This window comes from Hemitrygon akajei, chromosome 7, assembly GCF_048418815.1.
Source record: "Hemitrygon akajei chromosome 7, sHemAka1.3, whole genome shotgun sequence".
In the NCBI taxonomy this organism is placed as follows: Eukaryota; Metazoa; Chordata; class Chondrichthyes; order Myliobatiformes; family Dasyatidae; genus Hemitrygon; species Hemitrygon akajei.
Genome location: NC_133130.1, coordinates 98,430,329 through 98,450,170, shown reverse-complemented (window position 1 = coordinate 98,450,170; position 19,842 = coordinate 98,430,329). Strand labels below are relative to the sequence as shown.

Here is a 19,842-nt window from a genome sequence, read left to right as displayed (position 1 = left end):
GATCAGCCATGATCACAGTGAATGGCGATGCTGACTAGAAGGGCCGAATGGCCTACTCCTGGTCCTACTGTCTATTGTCCGTTCTGCTGTTCCCGTGGGCTGATGGAGGAGTAGATGAAATCTCCTCGTGTTCTGAATTCCTAGTAACGTATGTGCGTGTGGTATGCAAGTCAAGCTTTTCATTGACCCCTGGAGCATGTGACATTAATAAACCAGTCAACCTCCCTGATGCCACAGAGATATGGCAGAAGTTAGCAACAGCCAGGAATGGTCTTGAGGCCAAAAAGCTGTGACCTTGACCTTCGTGTCGAAGCTCCACACGTCACGGGACATGATTGAGCTTTGCACATTTCACACAGCACAAATATTGAAGACTGAGTATTAGCCCTCTGAGTAGTATGATTTCAAAGGATACTGGTGAGTGAGGTCTGGCTGTTCTAAAGGTTAGCTTTATTTGTCACATTTACATCAAAGCTTGCAGTGAATTCTGCCTTTTGTTCCAAATCAAATCAGCGAGGGTTGTGATAGACAGTCCGCAAGTGTCTATCACAACCAACATAGTATGCCCGCAACTCCCTAACCTAACCTGTAGGTTTTTGGAATGTGAGACAAAACTGGAACACCGAGAGGAAACCCATGCGGTCACGAGGAGGATGTATAAATTCCTTACAGGCTGCAACGGGAATTAAATCCTGATCAGTGATCGCTGAGGTTGTAGTAGCATTACACCAACCACTACACTACTGTGCCGCTCCCAAAGAGGAATAGAGAGGTAGTATTCTGATGGTCAGTAAAACACATCGTTTCTCAGACTGCTGAGGCTGACTTTCATGCAGTGCATTATTGCTTCAGTCATTTGCAGAGTTTTATACCAAAGGAAAAGCACAAGGGAGAATGAAATCCCTACTAAAATGTCGAGTTCCCTCATAGACCTCAAGGCACCCAGAGAAAATTGCTCCATTGCAGGTTAATTGCTCTCTTGCAAGTTTAATCAGAACAGCACAGCATAATTTCGTCTTGTGTGAAGAACAGCCTTAAAGTGAAATGCTGCTGGGAGTTAAAGGATGCTTGACAGCTGTGGCAAGGCTTGAATGCTATCACGTCCTACAAAGCAAAACCAAGCAACATGTAGACAGACAAAGGAGAATCGGTTGATGTTGTGTTTGGATTTTCAGAAGGCATTTGATAAGGTGCCACACATGAGACTGCAAAACAAGCTACAAGCCCATGGGTTTACAGGAAAGATTCTAGCATGGGTAAAGCAGTGGTTGATAGGCAGGAGGCAAATCGTGGGAATAAAGGGGGCCTTTCTTAGTTAGCTGCAGGTGACTAGTGGTGTTCCACAGGGGCCTGTTTTGGGACTGATTCTTTTTACTTTTTATGTCAATGATTTGGTTGATGGAATTGTTGGCTTTGTTGCAAAGTTTGCAGACAATATGAAGATGGGTAGAGGACCATGTAACAATTACAGCACAGAAACAGACCATCTCGGCCCTTCTAGTCTGTGCCGAACGCTTACTCTCACCTAATCCCACTGATCTGCACTCAGGCCATAACCCTCCATTCCTTTCCTGTCCAATTTTACTTTAAATGACTATCGAACTTGCCTCTACCACTTCTACTGGAAGCTCGTTCCACACAGCTACCACTCTCGGAGTAAAGAAATTCCCCCTCGTATTACCCCTAAACTTTTGCCCCCTAACTCTCAACTCATGTCTTGTTTGAATCTTCCCTATTCTCAATGGAAAAAGCCTATTAACGTCAACTCTATCTATCCCCCTCATAATTTTAAATACCTCTATCAAGTCCCCCCTCAACCTTCTATGCTCCAAAGAATAAAGACCTAACTTGTTCAACCTTTCTCTGTAACTTAGGTGCTGAAACCCAGGTAACATTCTAGTAAATCTTCTCTGTACTCTCTCTATTTTGTTGACATCTTTCTCATAATCCGGTGACCAGAACTGTACACAATATTCCAAATTCAGCCTTACCAATGCCTTGTACAATTTTAGCATTACATCTCAACTCCTAAACTCATTGCTCTGATTTATAAAGGCCAGCATACCAAAAGCTTTCTTCACCACCCTATCCACATGAGATTCCACCTTCAGGGAACTATGCAAACCGGGCAGTTTGAGGAAGTAGAGAGGCTGCAGAAGGAATTGGACAGATTAGGAGAATGGCAAAGAAGTGGCAGATGTACTGTTTTGGGAAGTGTATGGTCATGCATTTTGGTAGAAGAAATAAAAGTGTAGGCTGCTTTCTAAATGGAGTGACTTGGGAGTCCTTGTGCAGGATTCCCTAAAGATCAGTTTGCAGGTTGAGTCCATGGTGCGGAAGGCGAATGCAACGTTAGCATTCATTTCAAGAGGCCTCGGATATAAAAGCAAGGATGTAATGTTGAAACTTTATAAAGCACTGGTGAGGAGCCACTTGGAGTATTGTGAGCAGGTTTGGGCCCCTTAGCTTAGAAAAGGTCTGCTGAAACTGGAGACGGTTCAAAGGAGGTTCATGAAAATGATTCCAGGATTGAACGGTTTGTCATATGAAGAGTGTTTGATGGCTCTGGGCCTGTATTCACTAGAATTCAGAAGAATGAAGGGTGACCTCATTGAAACCTGTGGAATGGTGAAAGGCCTTGATAGAGTGGATGTGGAGAGGATGTTTCTCTGGTGGGAGAATCTAAGACTAGAGGACACAGCCTCAGAATAGAGAGGTGTTCTTTTAGAACAGAGATTATGAAGAATTTCTTTAGCCAGAGAGTGGTAAATCTGTGGAATTCTTTGCCACAGGCAGCTGTGGAGACCAAGTCTTTATGTATATTTAAGGCAGAGGTTGATAGATTCTTGATTGGTCAGGGCATGAAGAGATGCTAGGTGGAGATTGGGGCTGAGAGGAAAATTGGATCAACCATAATGAAATGGTGGAGCAGGCTCGATGGGCCAAATGGTCTAATTCTGTTCCTATAGCTTATGGTCTCGTATGTGACACCAAGGTTTCTCTCCCACATGAGCTCAATGCCTTTTATGTTCGCTTTGACTGACAGAACACGAAGGTACCTTCACGAACTCTCACAGCCCCCGACGACCTTCTTATTTCAGTCTCTGAGGCCAACGTGAGTGCATCCTTCCGGATGGTGAATTGGCCCAGATGGTGTACTGGAGGCCTGTGCAAATCAACTGGCAGCCTGTATATGACATCTTTAACCTCTCACTTCGACAGTCTGAGGTGCCCACCTACTCCAAGCAGGCTTCAATCATACCAGTGCCCAAGAAGAATGTGGCATCCTGCCTTAAGGACTTTGTGTCGTTTCTGTTGATTCTATTGTATTTCGTTGTATCCACCATGAATGCCTGCAAGAAAATGAATCTCAGTGTAGTATATGGTGACATATACATACTTTGATAATAAATTTACTTTGGACTTGTGAGCTTTGAAATGTTGCTTTGACACCAGGCACACAGGGAATGAGGTAGATTTCAAGCAGTATTGTGAAGGAGGATGAAGGTGCCAGGAGTTGGAGAGGTTTTGGCAGACAGCATTCCAGGCAACCACCGGTGGTAAGCCGACTGTAGTCGGAGGCTGTGCCAAGACATGAAGTGGAGAGATGCGGCATGCAGGGCGAGTTGGGAGGTTGGAGGAAGTCGCCGTGACAAGGACAGGGAGGGCCCAACATATTGATGCAATTACAAAGAAGGCTCAGCAGCAGCAGTATTTCATTGAGAGTTTGAAGAGAGTTGGTCTTGTCACCAAAGACACTTTCAAGTCTCTACAGGTGTTCTGTAGACATCTTTCTAACTGGTTGCATCACCGTCTGGTATGGAGGAGCACAGGAACAGAAACAGCTGCAGAAATTTGTAAACTCAGCCAGCTCCACCATGGGCACCAGCCTCCCCAGCATCCAGGACACCTTCAAAAGGTGATGCCTCAAAAAGGTGGCATCCATCATTAAGGACCCCCATCACCCTCTTCTCATTGCTACCATCAAGGAGGAGGTACAGGAGCCTGAAGACACACACCCAATGTTTCAGGGACAGCTTCTTTCCCTCTGCCATCTGATTTTTGAATGGGCATTGAACTCATGAACTCCACCTCACTATTTTTTCCTCTCTGTTAGCACTGCTTATTTAATTTTTAAAATATATATGCTTATTGTAATTTATAGGAATTTTAATTGTTTATTGCACTCTACTGCTGCTGCAAAACAACAAATTTCATGACCTCTACCAGTGATATTAAACCTGATTCTGGCTTTGCAAAAGAATGTGAGCACTTTAAATCTGAGGCGTTGTTAGTTAATCAGGGAGCCAGTGTGGTTGTCACAGCCTGTGCAAAGAAACGTGCACCTGTATGGGCCCCACAGACCAAATGTTTGCTCAAGAGTAAATCCCACTGAAGCCATCTCGGATGAATGCGGCATCATTTCTATATTGAAACCTTTGTTTTGCTGGCTCTGAATGAGATGTTTCCCTTCCAGATCCGGGGGCTTCAGGAGCAGCTGGACAACGGGCCCACTGCACAGATAGCTCGACTGCAGCAGGAGAACTCCATCCTGAGGGACGCCCTCAATCAGGCCACCAGTCAGACCGAGAGCAAGTAAGGACAGAGTACTGCCCCCCCCCCCCCCCCCAAAGCCTCTGCTGCTCTCTGGGGGTAGCTGCTGCGGTACTGGGTTGGACAGTCCAACATCGGGAGGTTGGCAGCTGATGTCACGGAGGGGAATATACCGGAGTGGTTCCGGTGTGAGGCGTTACCAAGAATCGGGGAGAGTTGGGGCAGACTAAGGGGGAAGGAGAGCAAACTGAGGGTTAAACTGTGGGGAGGGAGGGTAGACTGATTGGCAGGGTTGGTAAACCATGGCTAAATAAGGTGGGAGTGAGAGTGCATTGAAGTGGATGAGGGGACTCTCTGAGGTGGTAAGTCAGGTGAACGGGGGGGGAGGGGTTAAACTGGGGTGGGAGTGAGCGCACACTGAAGGGGTAGACCAGGCAGTGCGAGGAAAGGACTCAGCAGTAAATTGGGATGGGGTCAAACTGGGGCAATAAACGCGGGGAGGGACAGACTGATGACGGGAGCATGGGTCAGATTGTTGATGGCAGGATGTAGACAAGTTAAGTGCTGCCAGGTTTGAGGGCTTTTCTTTGGAGAAGAGAGATTGCTGTACCTATCCTGGTTTACTTGTGTTTGGGGAGTGGGGCTGCTGTCCGTCCCACATCCCCCAGAGTACTGCCCCTGCCCGGTGAAGTGTAGAGAAACCATCTGTCAATAATGGGCAATAAATGAACACTTTGCACACCAGGAAATGGACAATTAGACACCGGAAAACTGAAACGATGGGTTAATTGTCCCAATCATGTGAGCGAGTGGCAGAATCCATGGGCAGTCGTGGGGAATTTGGGGAGTATAGGTGTCAGGGAAAATTGGTGGGGAACATGATTGCTCAGTGAACCAGCATAGACTCAATGGACCGAATGGTCTCCTGTGGTAAAGAAATATAAAACATCAATTCCTGTTTCTTTCTTTCTTGGGTCAATATGTTGAGTAGGCAAATAGTTTCTCTCAATTATTGATCTGGTTAGGGTGGACTTTCTGCTTACCTCTGCCTGTGGCTTCAGTCACAAGGGCTGCCACCTTTGCCTATGTGTGAGGGCGACTAAGCCGCATGTTTTGTGTGAGCTGTCCATTCTCCCACACGTGGTGAGTGTGTGACGTCTCTGCGTGTTGGCAGATAGTGTGTAATCTTACCTGTGCAGTGCGACGTGCGGCCAGAGTGAGAGAGGATGCTGAGAACCACGTTCTGTTGGTGTGACTTGGCAGGGGAATGATTGTTTGCTGTGGACAGTGCTGGATAAGGAATTCGACCTGCACAGTGCCAAGCAAGATTTAACTGTATTTAACAGACATTTGGGCAGGTATGTGGATAAGAAAGGCTTAGATCAAGGGATCCCATCCTTGATCATGCCATGGACCGATACCATTAAGCAAGGGGTCCAGGTTGGGAACCCGATTTAGAGGGCAAATGGAACCTGGTAATCTTGGCTGGCATGGATCTGTAGTGCGGAGGGTCTGTTCCAGTGCTAAATGACTCTAAAAGTGTAAATGCACAGCCCCTGCGTAAATTATCCTGGAACCCAAATTCTAAACAAAATTCTTCACAGCAGCAATTACTTTTTTAAAGAAAGGGACTAGGATAGAAACTCTTACCCAGGATAGTGGAGGGAAAGATAGGAAAGCGGAGGGAAGGGTTAGATTGATCTTGGCATAGGCTAAAAGGTTGGCACAACATGGGGCTGAAGGGCCTGTACTGTGCTGTAATGTTCTGTGCTCTAATCCCTGTCAACGCTTGATGCTTAGTGTAAAATAAAATCAAAGGAAGAGCAAACTTTGAGGCAGTCAGAGTCCCGTTGAAGGGTCTCGGCCAGAGTTGTCGGCACTTTATTCCTCTACGTAGATGGCTTTCCCCAGCATTTTGTCTTTGTTACTCTGGCAGTTCCCTTCCTTTTGTACATGTTGGTTGTGTGTTCTCCTGGGCCTGTTCTTCTGCTCGGCCCCTGAACCTGATCCACCTTTGCCCCAGGCAGAACGCCGAGCTGGCCAAGTTGCGGCAGGAGTGTGCCAAGCTGACGAAGGAGCTGGGCGAGAAGTCGGAGTCCCTACACCAGGACGAGCAGCTGCGGAAGGCACTGGAGGGCAAGGTCAGCAAGTACGAGCAGCAGTTGGCCCAGATGCAGGTAAGTGAGGACGGAGCACCCGGCTGTCACACACCACCCTCCTTCACTGAGCACCAGGGGACAGACTCCCACCTCCTCCTCTTTCCCTGTGCCCCTACCCTGTCCTTTACCAAGAGTTACCAAGGTGCTTAGTCGGGCAGAGAGTCTGAGGGTTGGGCTGTTCGCTTCGGGGCAGCATTCAGTATTGTTTATTCTCATTCCTCAGGACACGAGTGTAAAGGAGAAAGAAATTATTGTTACTCCATTTCTGATGCAGCAAAACACTGGCAATCAGCATAAAAACAAGAGATATAAAAACAATCCTACAAACACAATGAACAAGTAACAGTTGAATGTGGGTGTATATACATCAGATTAGCTTCTATAAATAAACTAATGTATGGACATAAAGTGACTGTAGGTGCAGGAGTATCTGAGCCTCTGACAGGAAATTAGATAAAGTGACCAAGTGACTCTTGGCAAGAGGAACTCTTCCAGGTAGCAGCAGGACATGTGAAAACACAGTCGGACAGTGGCTGACTCAGTGTGGGTACGAGGTGTGGAGTGTAAGTGTAAAGTGGCAGAGCTTGGGGAGGGGATGAAGGGTATTGGGGAGATGAAGGGGGCTGAGGAGAGGAGCGGTTGATGTAAAGTAGTAGTAGTGGTGGGGGAGGGTTAATGGGTAGAGCTGTTGGTCAGCATGAGTGTTTGGGAGAAATAACAATTTTTGAGTCTGGTGGTCTTGGCATGTTGCATAGCCCGTCCCTGATGGGAATGGGACAGACAGACCATGAGCAGGGTGGGTTGGATATTGCTGGGTTTTACATATGGGAAGGGGAGATGTAATGGCGGTCTGTGATTTGCACTGTGTTTACTACAGAGTTTAGCAGATCGTGCTCTTCTTTCTGAGGACTGGAGCCACCCGAGCTTGGGAAGCTTACACAGAGCTGGGGAAGGTTGGGCTATGATTGGGAGTAAAACTCCCTGGTGTGCACACCACTGAGGATCTCCACTGGTCTCTCAACACCACCACTTTAGCCAAGGGAGCACAGTAGTGCCTCCACTTTCTGAGGAGACTGAGGCAAGCGAGTCTGCACGCCCCTCCCCGCCATCCTCACTGCATTCTACCGGAGAGAGGGGGTCCTGAGTAGTTGCAGCATGGGAATTGCAATGCAAGAGATCGCAAGACCCTGCAATGCATAGTGAGGACTGTTGTAAACCTCCCCTCCTCCCTCCCAAATTCAGGAGCCATGTCAAAAGTGTTACTTCCACAGTGCCTCCAGCTTTGTCAGAGGCCCCTCCCATCCTTCCCGCAATCTCATTGATCTCCTCCTGTCAGGCAGAAAGCACCACAGCACAAGAACCAGAACCGTCGGGATAGGCAACAGCTTCTTCCTCTAGGATGTTAGACTTTTCAACATTCTGCTGACACCCAGCACACATGTCTGAATCTACCCCCTCCCACCCCAACTCACAGACCCACTCTCAACCTGCACTGGTTACTTTACATCTCTCAGTGCTGCCGTTTCACATATTAATACTAACGGTTTGTTTTACTGTCATAGTGCCACAAACATGCAGTTCGCCCTTTGTCAGCCTGTCACTCAAGGACTTGAGCTAATTTTATTTTGTGACTTTATATGTTGGATCGTGACTCTGCGCATTGTTCTGCGCCTTGGCCCCAGCGGAACGACGTTTCGTTTGGCTGTATGCACGTGTATGGTTGAATGACAATGAATTGAACTGTCGGGCTTCTTGCAGCCAAAGGACCACCTGAAATCTGGATTTTGCTTGTACAGTGACAAGGTGTCACTGGTGATTGCGGAGGGATTTAACATCATGTGACCACATCCCTGGGGATACTGCAGCCACGCACTGGCTGACTGATGGGGTTCCCCAGAAATGTGACGCCACTGAGTCCACAGATGTTGAAAACGGGGAAGGTGGGATCTGGGGGAAAGGTGAACGCTGCGGGCTGCTGCTGGCGACTGTGGCCATCCTGTCTCCCCATGCACTGAAACGCTCACTCTCACTGTCCACCGCAGCTGAGCCAGCAGGAAACCGAGAGCACACTGCAGAAGCGGCTGGACGACGTCAGTGAGGAGCTCCGGAAGTCCCAGAGCAGCTACACCACACTGCTCACGGAGACAGAGAAGGCCCGGGGGGAGCAGCGCGCCATCCTCAGCAGTTATACCGGTGAGTCTGTCGGGTGGGCGAACAATGTGAGGTACAAGACGATGGCTTCACAGAGGCTGACACAACCAAAGTAAGAATTCTTTCGCCATTTGTCCCAGAAAATCAGCACCTATCGCTCCGCATTCCCAGGCCTCCCATGTACTTGGGGTCACCATGGTTCCAGGGCTCTCTCCATCCAGCCTTCTTCAAGACTAGGGTCCCTGCAGCTAATCTCCGTGATTTGGTGACCTGTGGGCCTTTATCCCAGCGTGGGATGGAGTGTCGAAGGGAGAGAGTGATGCATGTTCTCTGTGCTGAGTGAGGTTGTATGTCCAGGGTAGTGCCCAGAGGACGATTGGACCCAGGAATTAATATTGGCCAGCAATGGTGAAAATAAAATGTTGCAGAAGCTAGAAATCTGAAATAAAATCAGAGAATGCTGGAAATGAGTGACCCTTTCGGTGCTGCTCTTATGTGCAACTGAAAGATTTTGACACCATTGCTACTGATTTCCACCTTTATTCTCATTTTCACATGGTCCTTTTCTCTTTTGATATTTCCACCTCTGGGATAGGTTAACAACCATTGCTCACACACTCTGGCATCTACCTGAACCATATCTTCTCCCAATGAAATGAAGTCCTCACCTTCCATCCCTCTAGTCTCTGCATTCAGTTTTTAATCCGCTGTAATTTTTACCACAGCATCTAATTGGACCGTATCTTCTCCCAACGATAGGAAGGATTATGGTTCCTGGTCCTCACCAATCTCTGCTTTCAGCATTTCATCCCCTGTAATTTTCACCACAGCATCTACCTGGAGCATATCTTCTCCCATCCAGTGAAAGGATTGTGGTCCCCTGGTCTTCGCCTTCCTCTCTCCAGTCTCTGCTTTCACTGTTGCATCCTCTGTAATTTTCACCACCTTCTATGGAGTCCTACCCATTTTTCTCCCTCGCTCACTTCCCACTTTAAGCATTCCAAAAGCCAATGACGGCTCCATCGTTTGCTCTTATCATTTCCGACACTGCCCCCCCCCCCACTACCTCTTCCATGCAACAACAGGAGAGAGAGAACACCTTTTCCCTTTCCATCACCCAGGGACCCAAACACTTCGTCCATTCACAAACGTTTCCAATCTAATGTACTGAATTTGCTGTTCACAATATGGCTTCTTTACATTGGAGAACCCAGAGATCAGGCGAAGACCTTGAATCAGTCTGTAAGGATTGTCCAGTTGCCAGCCACTGCAGCCCTTTACCACTCTGATCTCCCTGTGCTGTTCCAATGTGAAGCCAAAGAGCAGCATCACATCTTCTATCTAGGCACATCTGAAGAAGCATTTTGGAGTCCACACCAATTTCTGATAATAGCCTACCCGATTTCTGCAGAACAGTCATCAACTAGCAATGGAGACAGCATAAATTAAATTCACTCTCCACAGATGCTGCCTGACTTACTTCTGGTGTTCTGTGGTTCTGCATTGGATTTCCAAGTTCTGATGAAAGATGACTAACCTGAAACATCAGCTGGGTTTTTATATTCTGACTTGCTGAGTACCTTCAGCAGTTTCTGCTTTTAAAAGTTGCCAACTAATTGTTTCCATGAAGTGTTTCCTTGGGATAAATTATGTTTATTTTGTTTTTAATTTAGAGATACAGCCCAGTAACAAGGCCACACCACCCAATTATGCCCCTGTAACTAACTAACTAACCTGGTAACCTACTAACTCAGAATATGGGAGTAAACCCATGTGGTCACGGGGAGAATGTTAAATCTCCTTACAGGTAGTGGTGGGAATTGAACCGAGTCACTGGTGCTGTATAGGCTTACGCTACCTGTTACGCTCCTGTACCGCCTGGCCAGGATACTACTGAGAATTCCTAGTTCTTGTTTAAAACAAATGAGATATTTAGTAAGTACTAGAAAGAGCAGACCGGTCCTCTTTGGAGAGAGAGAGAGTGCAGCCCTCTCTCAGCACTGTACGGTAGCGTAGGCTTGGATTGCGTGGCAGAGAGTCCAGTGGGATTTGAACCCCCACGCTCCAGGCCGGAGCAGTGCTGCGAGAGGGCTGCACTGAGTCGCTGCTGACACTACTATCAGAGATAGTGATGGAGAACTGCTCATGGAAGTCACTTCAGTGATCTGATAGTGTGGAAAATAATTTTGACCTCCTTTACAGACAGTATCCCAGTTTTCCCTATTGCATCTAACTGCGAATTGGAGAGTGCACAAGGCAGGACTTTCGAACCTGGGGCCTGTACCGCAGGATGGGGCTCTCTGTCAGGCTCTGAGCCTGATTTAAGCATCTTGTACCTGACCTGCGACAACAAGCGCTAACACTCTGTTTTCCCTGCTCCACCCGGCTGTAGATCTTCAGGCTAAGATGGCGTTGGCCGAGGCGGAGCTGAAGACCAAAGCAAAGGACGTAGAGGAACTGCATTCCCAGCTGACAGAAGCCAACTCTGTGAAAGGACAACTGGAGGAGCGGATCCAGTCCATAGAGGCTCTGCTCGAGGCTGACCAGAGCAAGGAGACGGAGAAAGACCAGCAAATACAGGTTAGGGTCCACCACATTTTTTGCAGGTCTCGGTTTATTTTTAAACTAAGGGAATGCCACTGTAAGGTACTTAGAGCAACGTGGAAGTGCCGGGCTGTCTTCATGTGGAAGGGTGGACAGGCAGGCTAGGCTCGTGTCTGCTGGGCTTCAGTAGAATGAGAAAGGACTGAGATCCTGGAGAAGGTCTTGGCAGTGTGGATGTGGGAGAGGATGTTTCCTCTTGTGGGGAGAATCTGGAATCAGTCTCTGTTTAAAATTGAGGGTCATCTATTTGAGGCCAGGATGAGATGCGTTTTTTCTCTCTCTTTCTCTAAGCTTGCTGTGCCTTTGGATTCCTCAAGGGGCAGCGGAAGCCAGATCTCTGAATGTTTTTAAAGAAGAGATGGTTAGATTCTTGATGTATGAGGACAGTGAAAGATATCCTTGGGCAGATGGAAATACAGGTGATCCCTGTGTTACAGGAGTTTGAGTTCCTAGAAAATCATCACACAGGCAATTTTGAAGCTGTGTCACCTGTGAGGCGAATTAAAAAAAAATTCTGTCTATTTATTTACACTTTTTATACAAATTTTGTGATGGCAAATCTTATTCTGCATCTGAGACTTTTGGGAAGTGATTTCTGAAGTCCATCAGGACAAGTTTCAAAGACTTGAATGGAGAGGGTGTGGCCTGTACAGAGTTAAGTTGGTGGGTCAGCCGTGCCCATGTGCATTGGGAGTTCAAAGGATCAAGTTGTGAACTCCTTCCTGTAAGTATGCACCTTTTCAAATGTATGGGGGGAAGGGTGTGGGAAAAGGTGGCAGTGAGTTTTCACAAAGCAATCTCTCAGAAAGGATAACGGAATACTGACCAGCCGGACCAGAATGATTTTGGATGGGAGAGGGTGGAATTATTGGATGAAGCAACTGGCCTGATTGGCGAGGAGAGCCTGGGAACTTCCGCATCCACCTAAACTTTGGGTTAGCTTTCCTTTCAAATTCTGTGCAACACGCCCTCTGCCTCTTCAGGAGTGTCATCTGGGCTTTGTGCTTTAGCCTCCAGATGGATTCTAAGGTGCAAATGTTACTGATCGAGGCCTGGTAGGTGCAGATGGTGAAGTCTGGTGAGTCCATGCGAATGAAGGTCTTGACAGAGGGCAGCACGGTGTGTAATGCTACTCCAGCGGCAGTGACAGTTGTGGGTTTAATCGGGTGGCGCAGGGACTATTACCGTGCTGTATCTCTAAATAAATAAATAAAATAAAATATTCCTGTTTGCAGCAATGGTTGAGAGGAACATTGATATATTAAAGGTCAAAATTGGTTCCCTTCATTATGTGAAAAGTTACTTCCAAACAGCTCGTTATGATTCTGTGAATTCCTTAAGGACTTTCGCAGCTCAGAAGGTAATTTGGCCCCTCACCCTTGGCTAGCTTTTAGAAATGGTTCTGTATTCACAGTGATAATTCTCCTCCAGACTGAATGTCTGATGTCACTAACACTGCGGGGGTAAATGGAGCCTTTATCAATTCTTAGACTCCAGTGTAAGTTTGCTGAAGCCCAGCTGAGTGATCCGGTTCGCACTGGGGTCACCAGAGCTTGAGGAAGTGGCCACTGTGCTACCCTGCGTTTCACCAATAGTCTTTAAGTATAGGCAGCTAGTGGTCTGGTGACGTATACTTGCTGTTTAAAGGTTTGCCAATCAGTGATGATAGATGACAACCGTACAAAAATGAACCTGTTCTCCATTCCCCCTTAAGAACATACAACATATACAGTGCCTATAAAATGTATTCACCCTTCTTGGAAGTTTTCATGTTTTATTGTTTTACAACATTGAATCACAGTGGATTTAATTTTGCTTTTTTGACATAGATCAACAGAAGAAGCTTTTCTGTGTCGAAGTGAAAACACATTTCTACAAATTGGCCTAAATTTATTATAGTTGCTCAACACAAGATAATTGATTGCATAATTACTCACTCCCTTCAAGTATTCAGTAGATGCACCTTTGGCAGCAATTACAGCCTCGAGTGTGTGTGGATTGGTCTCTGTCAGCTTTGCACATCTGGACATTGTAATTTTTCCCCATTCTTCTTTACAAAACTGTTCAAGCTCTGTCAGATTGCATGGGGATCATGGGTGAACAGCCTTTTTAAAGTCCAGCTACAAATTCTCTATTTGATTGAGGTTTGGTCTCTGACTTGGCCACTCCAGGACATTAACTTTGATGTTTTTAAGCCAGTCCTGTTTTATGCTTGCAGTCATTGTCTTGCTGGAAAACAAATCTTGCAGGTCGCAGTTCTCTTGCAGACTATATCAGATTTTCCTCCAGGATTTCCCTGTATTTTGTTGCACTCGTTTTACCCTGTACCTTTACAAGCCTTCCAGGGCCTGCTGTAGTGAAGCATCCCCACAGCATGATGCAGCCACCACCATGCTTCATGGTGAGGATGGTGTGTTCTTGATGATGTGCAGTATTTGGCTTATGCCAAACATAGCGTTTAGTCTGATGGCCAAAAAGCTCAATTTTGGTTTCATCAGACCATAGAACCTTTTTCAGAGTCTCCCACATGCCTTCTGACAAACTCTAGCTGAGAATTCATGTAAGTTTTTTTTTCAACAGTGGCTTTCTCTGTGCACTTTTATGGGAGACTGGCAATGGGTGAAGCATGCGGACAACAGTTGTATGCACAGTCTCTCCCATCTGGGCCACCGAAGCTTGTAACTCCTCCAGAGTTGTCACAGGTCTCTTGGTGGCCTCTCTGATTAATCCCCTTCTTGCACGGTCACTTAGTTTTTGAGGACAGCCTGTTCTAGGCAGACTTGCAGCTGTACCATATTCTTTCCATTTCTTGATGATTGACATAACATGACATATTCTGTGACTTAAATATTTTCTTGTATCCATCTCCTGACTTGTGTTTTTCAATAACCTTTTAGTGGAGTTGCTTGGAGTGTTCTTTTGCCTTCGTGGTGTAGTTTTTGCCGGGTTACTGACTCACCAGCAGTTGGACCTTCCAGATACAGGTGTATTTTCCTACAGTCATTTGAAACACCTTGACTGCACACAGGTCTCCCAAAAAAAAGACCTCCATTTAACTAATTATATGACTTCTAAAATGAATTGACTACACCAATGATGATTTGGTGTGTCATATTAAAGGGAGTGAATACTTGTGCAATCAGTTATTTTGTTTTTTATATTTGTAATTAATTTAGATCACTTTGTAGAGATTTGTTTTCAATTTGACATGAAAGAGTCCTTTTTTGTTGATCAGTGTCAAAAAAGCCAAATTAAATCCACTGTGATTCAATGTTGTAAAACAATAAAACATGAAAACTTCGGGGGGGGGGGGGGGTGGTGAATACTTTTTATTGGCCCTGTGGGTAGACACACAGATGCTAGAAAAATGGAGGGCTATGTAGGAGGAAAGGGTTAGATTAATCTTGGAATAAGTTAAATGGCCACCACAGAATCATGGACTGAAAGGGCTTTAACGCTCTGTGTTCTATAATCCTTTCGGTACATGCTGCAGCCACTCAGTGCTCCCCAGTACCAGGGATTCTTCAGTCCATTCCTCTCCTCGAAAGACATACTGCCATTTTACTTCTCCCTCCCTGCTTGTTCCAGCTTTCCACCAGATACAGCTTCAGACAAGCAGCAAGTTCAAGTTGAATTGTCATTTCAACCATACCCATGTATACAGCTGAACAAAACAGCATTTCTCCAGGGCCGAGATGCGAAACACAGTGCATACAGTTACACACTGCACACATGCAGTGGATATGATAGCACAGAGTCACAAAATAATATTAAGACTAGTCCCTAAGTGGCATGGCCTGAAAATTGATGGTGCATGGGGTGTTTACTGGAGCCATGTTTCTGCAAGAGCAAGCACGCAGCAGTTCCTGATATCTCCTGCAGCGGCAGACGAAGGGAATCTAGCTTGTCTTCCGGGGTGAACACAGTAACACAGTGAACACAGATGTTTAACATCAACACTGCTGATGTACAAGTATTCATTGAACAACATTAGACTGCCTTCCTAGGCTAGCACATAGGAGTAGTTGAAGAGTAAAGCAAGATCAAGACGATATGGTCCATCACTTAAAGAGAGAGAAATTGTGCTTTGTGTGCTTGTTGGGTATCCTATTGCAATGGGCCACTAATTGCCCATTTTCAGTAGCTAGGACAAGGATAGCAGGGGTAAAACAGGCAAGGAACATGCTCCGAGCATGTTCCACAGCCCTGGGCCATATCTGTGACTGCTCCACATGTGGCTGGAGAACAGGTCTAACTTCTCCAACTAAACTGCTTTTCATTCACAGCTGCCTGACACAGATGCCCTCATAATGCACAATCTCACCTGACCAATTAGAAAGTGAGAATGCTCCTCATCCTATTTAGAAGATTGTTAACTGTCAATCGACCCATCTTTCCCTTTCCCTCTAACCAATCTTCTCATAAATTGTTGCTTTGGATCTGGCCATGCTTTTCAAAAGTAGTTAAAGTTAAAGTCTATCCCGAGCCTTATTGGCTCATCAGGCTGGTGCTCATGCCAGTTTCTGTGACATGAAGCGACTGAGACACCCCCCCCCCCCCCCACCCCGGATAGGACGCAAATCTATCAGGAGGTTAACCCCCAGCATTTTGCCAGTACCGATTTTCAGCTGGGTGGACTTGGAGCAATGTGTGGTTAAGTGCCTTGCTCAAGGACACAACGCGCTGCCTTGGCTGGGGCTCCAACTCACGACCTTCAGATCGCTACTCCAACGCCTTAACCACTTGGCCACGCCCCACATGCTTTGCAAAGCCAACATTTATAGCCCGTCTACATTTGTCTTTGAGAATATGGTGTTGATGGTCTTCCCAGCACTGATGGGAGATTATTAACCTCAATCGTTTCTGCTGGTTTCTACCTCAACAGATGCTGCCTAACCTGTTGAGAAATATTTGTTGTGGGGAGTGACTGCAGCAGCAGTGTAATCCAGGCGACTGAGTTCTGATTCTCGGAATGATTATGGCTAAGAAGGAGGTTAAGGAGTCTATGCTACCATAAGACATGGGGGCAAATTAGGCCATTCGGCTCATTGAGTCTGCTCCGCCATTCTGTCATGGCTGATTTATTACCCCTCTCAATCTCATTCTGTGCCTTCTCAGCATAACCTTCGGCATCCCTACTAATCAAGAAACTATCTACCTCCACTTAAAAATACTCAATGACTTGGCTTCCACAACCGTGGCAATGGATTCCACAGACTCACCACACTTGGGCTAAAGAAATTCCTCCTCATCTCTGTTCTAAAGGGGCATTCGTGTGTTCTGTGGCTGTGTCCTCTGGTCCTAGGCTATCACCCCTCCCCTCCCCCAATAGGAAAGCATCCTCTCCACATCCACTCTATTTGTGTAGGTCTGAGAGTCCTGCTCCATGGGCTGCGGGCTTGGGTTCTGATGAAATCGGAATTGTTGCCTACATAAGACCCTAAAACATAGGAGCAGAACCAGGCCATTCAGCCCATTGAGTATGCTCTGCTATTCCATTCTGGCTGATTTATTACTCCTCTCACCCCATTCTCCTGCCTTCTGCCCATAACCTTTGGCACCTTTACTAATCAGGAACTTATCAACCTCCAGTTTAAATATACCCAACGACTTTGCCCCCACGGCCTTCGGTGACAATGAATTCCACAGATTCACTTCCATTAGCTAGAATTCCTCCTCATCTGTGTTCTAAAGGGAAGTCCTTGTAATGTGTGGCTGTGCCCTCTGGTCCTAGACTCTCCCACAATTGGAAACATCCTCTCCATGACCATTCTTTCTAGGCCTTTCAATATTACGTAGATTTCAATGAAATTCCCCCCCCCCCCCCCCCCCCCATAAATGTTCTGAGCGGCAGATGGAGACTAATCAAATGGCCTGCTGAGACCTGAATAGTGTCGATCTGTTTGGGAGTTTTCAGAGCTCAACTCGTCCATCACACTTCCGAACTGTGCCTTGTAGATGGTGGATACTCTATCTGAGAACAATCCAGCTATTTCCATACCTCAGCCCTGCAAATTCTTGCCTATTATCCAGCTGGCCTTCCAATGCTGTCGTCGAATCTGCCTCCCACTTGAGATCTGTGTTCAAACTTACTCTTCCAAGCATTGTGTCAACTTTCAGATTTATCCTTGGGTTGAAATTAGGGTTACGGAGGGAATCTGTTCTGCACAAAATACTGACCAGAAACCTGCTTTATTTATTTTCAACATTCCAGGACGCCAAACAGCAGGAAATAGAACAGCTGGAGAGCAGGTATGCACTGATTCAGAATCTGGGGTGGTGTTGTGGGGTGGGGAGAAAAATAGATTGTGTGTGTGTGTGTGTGTGTGTGTGTGTGTGTGTGTGTGTGTGTGTGTGTGTGTGTGTGTGTGTGTGTGTGTGTGTGTGTGTGTGTGTGTGTGTGTGTGAATATGCCTGCCCTCCGTGAATACTGATGCTTTTATCCCTGTCCTCCTGTCTTTAGGGTGAAGGATAAGGATGCTCAGATTTCTAGCCTGGAACAGGATATGCTGCAGCTTAAAGAAACCATTGAACAGCAAAAAAAGAAAAACAACGTAAGTCTGTTACTGCCAGTGCTTTGGGTCACAGGTCACTGGAAGAGTTTATCTGCAGACTCCAAATAATTGACGGGGTAGAGAACTCCCTGATGAGCTGCAGCTCATTCTGACCACAAGGCAGCCCCATTCCTGTTCCGGTGACTATGGCTTGGACTTGCCCTCTCGGTGCAGGAATTAGCCTTGGGGAAATCTCGGCAGAGGTCAGAGGGCTCTGGTGCAGAGCGCCTCTATAGCTCATTGGTCCTCGTGCTGGATGAAGTTTCACACTGGGTGTGCAGACCCACAAGGTGCACGTTCTCACTTCAGTTACTGTCGTTGGTAATGCATTACAGGTAACCATTCTCTTTAGCAGTTGTGGGGGATAACGTCCTAGAGATTTCTCTGGCATTCCTTGCAGATATTTCCTCCTAGGAAATGGTGTAACTAATGAGGGAAAGATGCAGGAGCTGTGGGAGATCTTCTGGTGTGGAATTCACAGTATTATTAAGATGTTAGAATTAGAGCCATAGGTTTTGGGAGGAGACTTGGAATCATTTTTCCACAAAGAAGGACTGTTACAATCCAAGGTTCTATATTGGGCAAGGTTGAACATTGGTTAATTTGAGGTTGAAAATGAGAACCAATATTGGTAGATGAGGGTATGAATGAAGATTAACCTACTTCAGATGTTTAGAGTGAGGCAGAGACCAACCTTAGTCAAATTAGAGAGCTGTAAAAGGGAGATGGTTTGCTTATCAGTTAGGGGAGGTACTTGTCTTCTGGTCTTCTAAGGAGTTGTAGTTTAAACTTTATGGGTTTTTTAAAATTTGAATTATGTTAGCATATCTTATTGTTGAGTTTCTCAGATGACACAGGCCAGTTAATATGTAACAATAAGATGCTTTTGAGCTGAAGGTTGGTTTGATATTATCAAGAATGTTATTAGGAGGCAAGCAAAGTAAGTGGGGAAATGAGACCTGGCTTCAAGGAGGGAGGGGCAGTAGAACTGTGTTCCCTGCTCTGACTCCATTCACTGGATGTTCTGTGTCTTATGTGGAAATTGAACGGATGCAACCCTGAGGAAACGTTGGGCAGGATGATGATGTTTGTTGCCGCAAACAAAACATTAAGATGTAAGTTTTTAAACATATCCAGGACTTTAAAGGGGTGGAGTTCTGGAAACTGTTCTGAGTTGTTACAGATTCCACAATGAGGGTATGTAAGTATGAGATGGCCACACGCAGAACTTTGGAAGCGAGGAACTCAGACACTGGTGCAGGAGGATGAAATATAGACACACGATGAGGCTGTGTAATCAGTATGGTGGAAGAAAGCACTCTCCTGATCAGTTAGTATCTTAGTTTCCTGTTAATTTTATTTTATGGAACTTGTTGATTTTGTAAGCTTCAAGATTACGAAGGGTTAACCACTTCCTCTTCATTCTTTGGAGTCCTACATTTGCATGAGCAAATTAGAAATAGAACTGAAATCCAAACCAGCTGCAAACTCTTCACCCTTCCTCTCCAGTCACAATGAAGGATTTGGGTCTGAAATGTCAACTGGTTATTCCCCTCCATAGATGCTGCCTGACCTACTGAGATCCTCCAGCAGTTTGTGTGTGTGTGTTACTCTGGATTATCAGCATCTGCAGAAACTCCTGTGTTCAGAAAATGCTAGAAACACTCAGCAGGCCAAGCAGCATCTGTGGATGGAGAAACAGCCAACTCTTCAGTTCTGATGAAGGGTCTTTGATCTGTAGCATTAATTGTTTCTCTGGAATTAGAACTGCTTCTCCAGAGTAATCGAATGGATTTTAATTGCCCACATAAATTGTCTGA

At 46.1% G+C, this 19,842-nt stretch overlaps 1 protein-coding gene across 3 annotated transcripts in view; it reads left to right on the top strand.

Moving 5' to 3' along the window:
• The window catches only part of LOC140730726 (ribosome-binding protein 1-like), a 155,005-nt gene that overhangs the window by 80,850 nt on the left and 54,313 nt on the right, over positions 1-19,842 (top strand). For all 3 annotated transcript variants that reach the window (XM_073051547.1, XM_073051544.1, XM_073051545.1), the window contains exons 6-11: positions 4,478-4,596; positions 6,578-6,731; positions 8,756-8,906; positions 11,257-11,444; positions 17,683-17,720; positions 17,932-18,022. In XM_073051547.1, coding sequence (XP_072907648.1) covers positions 4,478-4,596; positions 6,578-6,731; positions 8,756-8,906; positions 11,257-11,444; positions 17,683-17,720; positions 17,932-18,022 — 741 coding nt within the window. The remainder of the gene's footprint in view (positions 1-4,477; positions 4,597-6,577; positions 6,732-8,755; positions 8,907-11,256; positions 11,445-17,682; positions 17,721-17,931; positions 18,023-19,842) is intronic.